Source organism: Triticum dicoccoides, chromosome 5B, assembly GCF_002162155.2.
Source record: "Triticum dicoccoides isolate Atlit2015 ecotype Zavitan chromosome 5B, WEW_v2.0, whole genome shotgun sequence".
Classification (NCBI taxonomy): Eukaryota; Viridiplantae; Streptophyta; class Magnoliopsida; order Poales; family Poaceae; genus Triticum; species Triticum dicoccoides.
Window position 1 is genome coordinate 53370907 of NC_041389.1, and position 4865 is coordinate 53375771.

At 43.4% G+C, this 4865-nt stretch overlaps 1 protein-coding gene across 3 annotated transcripts; it reads right to left on the bottom strand.

Annotated features, from left to right (window-relative positions):
* Positions 1–2033: 2033 nt before the first annotated feature.
* Positions 2034–4584, bottom strand: LOC119305151 (60S ribosomal protein L35-3-like). 3 transcript variants are annotated; one of them, XM_037581754.1, is made up of 4 exons: positions 4436–4584; positions 4239–4333; positions 4010–4131; positions 2034–2308 (listed from the first exon to the last, which is right to left on the bottom strand). In XM_037581754.1, the coding sequence occupies exons 1-4, from the start codon at positions 4556–4558 to the stop codon at positions 2274–2276; spliced, it is 375 nt and encodes a 124-aa protein (XP_037437651.1). In that variant the 5' UTR covers positions 4559–4584; the 3' UTR covers positions 2034–2273. The 3 variants fall into 3 exon arrangements, with proteins under 3 accessions (XP_037437651.1, XP_037437650.1, XP_037437652.1); XM_037581753.1 differs by lacking the exon at positions 2034–2308 and adding an exon at positions 2317–2886; XM_037581755.1 differs by lacking the exon at positions 2034–2308 and adding an exon at positions 2317–2886 and having other exon boundaries at positions 4239–4368; positions 4436–4577.
* Between the last annotated feature and the right edge of the window lie 281 nt (positions 4585–4865).

The window sequence follows — 4865 nt, forward strand, 5'->3', positions numbered from 1 at the left end:
GTCCCGCCGGAGTTAATAGAGTATGGTTGGTAAGTTGGTGCACCCCTGCAGGGAAGAAAACATCTATCGATAGCCTGTCCTACAGTAACGGACACTTGGAGTTGTATCCCGATCGATACAACTAGAACTGGATACTTGTGATGAGAATTGGATTGTGATGAGAAATGGATAGTATGGCTCTGGGATTGCTTTCTCGCAGGGAGTCGAGAAAGGATCTCTGGCCGAGGTTGATAACACTACTACTACTTTAATTTATGCTACTTTACTCCCTCCTGTTTGCTACAAGATGGTGGTTTTCAGAAGATGCTAGTCTTCGATATATAGGACTAGGCCTTCTCTCTTTTCTGGCATTTCTGCAGCCCAGTCCAAATATACAGCCTTCCTTTGATAATGTTGCATATGTAGTGTAGATCCTTGCTTGCGAGTACTTTGGATGAGTACTCACGGTTGCTTTGCTCCCCCTTTTCCCCCTTTCTTTTTCTTTCCGGTTGATGCAACCAGATGTCGGAGCCCAGGAGCCAGATACTACCGCCGGTGCCTACTACTAACGCGGAGACCGCTGACGACCAGGAGTAGTTAGGAGGCTCCCAGGCAGGAGGCCTTGCCTTTTCGATCGTATATGCTTTTGTGCTGGCCTTCTTAAGGCAAACTTATCTAACTCATGTCTGTACTCAGATATTGTTGCTTCCGCTGACTCTTGTGTATTCGAACTTATGTATTCGAGCCCTCGAGGCCCCTGGCTTGTAATATAAAGCTTGTATTATTTTAATTTGTGTCTAGAGTTGTGTTGTGATATCTTCCCATGAGTCCCTGATCTTGATCGTACACATTTGCGTGTATGATTAGTGTACAATTGAATCGGGGGCATCACAGACAATACTTTGCTTTCATCACCTTTGCACATAACGAGTCCGAAAAAACCAATAAGCGAAGCCTGTTTCGCCAAAAGCACTTGATTAAATAATCTCAAATCTCTAAAGCCCATACCTCCGTCACCTTTGGGTCTTGTCAACTTATCCCACGCCAGCCAATGAGTTACCTCCTCACTTATTTGAGGCTGGTTTACCTTAACCCACTCGCCTATAAAACCAGTTATTCTACTTCTGAACTATCTAAAACCATATAAATAAGCCGCTAAGATGTTGTTGAAGGTGGTTTTTCCTACGCGTCATTATATGTGGTCTGTCACATGGCAATAATATTTTAAATATATTTGGAATCTCATAACCAAACAAGATTTTAAAAAATAATTTTTGTTTAATAGTGAGAAGGACACTCGTGATTTCTAGACAAGATTGATATTTTTCTTTTGATGAGAATAAATGTTCAATCATGTTGTATACTACTACATCTGTTAGGTGAAATCTTGTCCCCTTCCTAAACTAGGTTGTAAGAGCAATTAAACAGTTCTCAGAGAAAAAAACTGTCATTTGATGCATGAGAGGGCGAAAAGCTTGCTCCAGCTCTTACTCCATCCTCTCTTTTACATGCATCAAATCCTCCTCTCCATCTACTACAGTATATTTTATGCATCTCTCACCCATCCGCAGGAAACCGTTTTTCTTCATCGCCATGCACCACCGCCAAATCCCGTCAAAGCATCGCCGCCCGCCATCCCCATCCTCCGGAGGCAAGTTCTGGCCCGATGGAAACCCGCCCTACCCGGCCATGGAAATTGTTGTGGACTGAGAAATGTGTTGGCATGGCTACTTTTTTTTTACCCTACTTATAAATTAGAGCTGCATTCAGGAGCTTCATTTCAGTGATCAACGAGCCATGCAAGTTAAACTTACATACGTCCTCTGATGCTTGATGAAACGGCATGAATGAGTAGAAACAACCCCTTCGATTATAACCCCCCAACTTAGTTTTTATCGACCAACCGGGTTACCAGGAACATATTGGATGCATGAACAGATAAACGTTAGCACAGTAGTAAGTTAAAACTGTCCAGAAAACTCTTTCAACAATTGAGCAGAATCTTAAGTGTTATTATGAGTAGCCGTCTAGCATGGAAGATGGAAATAGAAACATTTGGACCAAAAGCAGGACAACTTCATTCTCATCCACAAAACAAGTAAGATTTCACAAAGACAAAGCAAAGCTCCCACCAAACATGTAAGATTTCAGTGTCAATAGAATATGCCACTTACACCAATCTAGGCATTTCAGGTAACAACAGAGCAAACACAAAATACTTCCACACTATGCTAAGCATTGTATCGCAGTCCTGACCTAGGCCTTTATTATACTTCCTCATGGACAAGTAGTTCTTATGCTTCCTTTCCCTCTCCATCTTCAGAGAAAGCTGTGGGACAAATCAATAAAATGTTGGGTCAGTGTGGTTAAACCAACAAAAAAAAAGGTACGTCCATCCCATTTATATGATGCAAAACCGGAAATGGAAAGATAAAATATCAGAACATAAGAAAAACAATGATCTAAAAACCGGTGGATTGAATGTAGCATACCAACATGAAAATATTATCCCACTATTTCAACCTATGTTAAGGGTACTATAGTTGTCTAGAAACAGTCCATTTACTTGCAGAGTACTAGAAATGCACAAACAATTTCATAACATTGCATAAGGTGTCAACTTTGATATACCAGTTACACCGGCAAGCTGACTTGCTACCACATTTAAAATGTTTAAGCAAAAAAACACAAATGTTTAAGTGGTAGAGAAAGCGCTCCAGCTCCACCTAGCAACTAGACCGCTGCCTAGCATTTCTGGGCATTTCCCGGAAAAAAAGAGCCAAGTGTATAAATACACTGTAAAATTTCAAATTTGACAAGGATGAGTACTTCAATCAGTCAGATATTTACTAGACACAGTTTCCATACATCTCCCACTTATCCACTTGACTACCCACTGTTCCTGTCCTGCAAAGTCGGCAGTAGCATGCAAGAAGCACTGAATAAGTATTGGGAACACAGACCGGTGCTGTGCAACTGACACACTTAAGCAGCAAAAAGCAGGAAAAAAACACCTTTTCGAATGCTTAAGCATCCAGGCAATTAAAAGCAATCGCTTAGATGAAAGACCTTAGGCGCAGCTTTTTAAACACTAAACTACTAAGGTAACTTTGACATAACATCTGCTATCAAGAAACCAATAAGAGTAGTGCAGTCACTACTATCATCTGGAACAACAGTCTTGAAAAGATCCCACTATTTCAACCTATGTTAGGGGTAATAACAGTCCTTTTACATGAAAAGTGCTAGAAATGCACAATTTCATAAAAGCGCATAAGGAGTGAACTTTGAATTAACAATTACACCAGCAAGCAGAATTGCTACCACATCCAAAATGTTTAAGCAAAAACCACCAATACTTAAACAAGCCGTAGAGAGAAGCAAGCGCTCCAGCTCCACCTAGTGTTTCTAGGCGTTTTGCAGAGAACAGAGCAAAGTATATATACTCTTCATTATAAACTGTAAATGTTTTAACTTGACAAGGATGAATGTTTCGATCAACGATATATTTACTAAATAGAGTTTCCATACATGTCCCACTGTTCCTGTTGTCATGCAGGAGACAGTAGCATGCAAGAATCACTGAATAAGTATTGGAAACATGAATCGGTGACACACGAAAGCAGCAAAAAGCAGGAAAAAATAAAAACCCTTTCCGATTAAGCACTTAAAATCCATGGCGCCACAGCCCTTGGGCGCAGACTAATCCGCTAAGGTAACAGTCAGTCCTATCGTCAGAAACAACACTCTTCAAAAGAAGAGTAAACAGTCGTCGAAACAAGACTCTTCAAAAGAAGAGCTACCCCTCCAGTCACAGATAATCAATCAAGAATTTCTATCTTATGATGGGTTCCCAAATAAAACAGTCACCTAATTTAAGCTACTATATTATTATTATTATTATTATTATTATTAATATTCTCTAAAAAAACATCTTACGAACGAAAAAAAACGCCATCAGATACTGACATAGACCGCAGTGAGTAGCATTGGTGATGGTATATCAGCCTGGGAGCATGACAACACACACCTGGTGGTGATGCGCACGGGTCTTGCCGGGAGTTGAGACGGAGGATGAGTGGTTCGCGGTTGCTGTACGCCTCCCGCAGCGCCGCCCTTTGCTTCTTCACCACCTCCGCGAGAAAAGGGAGGCTGAACAACCCAGATAGATTCAACTTCGCTCGGTTAGTTAAAATCAATTCAATTCCCCAAGATAGACATACGCGCAAGCGAGCGAACAAGAGAGAGGGCGCGCGCACATCTCGGAGGGGGGACCCTTGGTGACCTTGGCGCCGGGGAGAGATTTTTCCTTGGCTGCCCTAAGTTCCTTCAGCTCCGCCTTCAGCTCCTTAAGCTGCGCATCAACGGAGACGTCAGATCTTACCGGGTCTGCCGCACAACAACGGAGACGTCAGATCCACAAGAAACTAGTAAGGACGGACACAATAATGCTTACCCATGGCGACGGTAGCGGTTGCAGCGTCAGGGGCAAAGCGGAGGCGGCGGCGGTGCGGGGTGGAGGCTGCGCGCGAAGGCAACTCACTGCCGGCGGCGGGGGAGGCTTATAAAGTAAGAGCATCTCCAGCCCAGGCACGACCCACCTAATAAACGGGTCGACCCGTCGCACATTTAGCACACAAGGCTGCAAATTTTTTGACCTGTTGGACTGTATTTTAGAACACATATATAAGAAATCTAAAAGACTAAAAAATAAATAAACGGGAAGTGTTGTGCCGGCCTGCGTGCCTAGCCTCCGGCCTCCGAGCCCAGGCACGGCCCAAGGAGTGCCGCCTGCCGGGCACAACCCATTTAGCTCGTGTCGTGCCTGGCCCATGGCGGGCCGTGCCGGCGTGCTCGTGGGCTGGTCTGGTGGGCCCGGCCCATTT

Bases quoted from the DNA above. Each gene is read 5' to 3' on its own strand.
- LOC119305151 (XM_037581753.1), bottom strand. From the start codon at position 4,558: ATGCTCTTACTTTATAAGCCTCCCCCGCCGCCGGCAGTGAGTTGCCTT. The intron at 4,334-4,435 runs GTAAGCATTATT...GTTGATGCGCAG, and splicing joins AACCGCTACCGTCGCCATGG to CTTAAGGAGCTGAAGGCGGA. The intron at 2,887-4,009 runs GTGTGTGTTGTC...CCGACTTTGCAG, and splicing joins CCCGTGCGCATCACCACCAG to GACAGGAACAGTGGGTAGTC.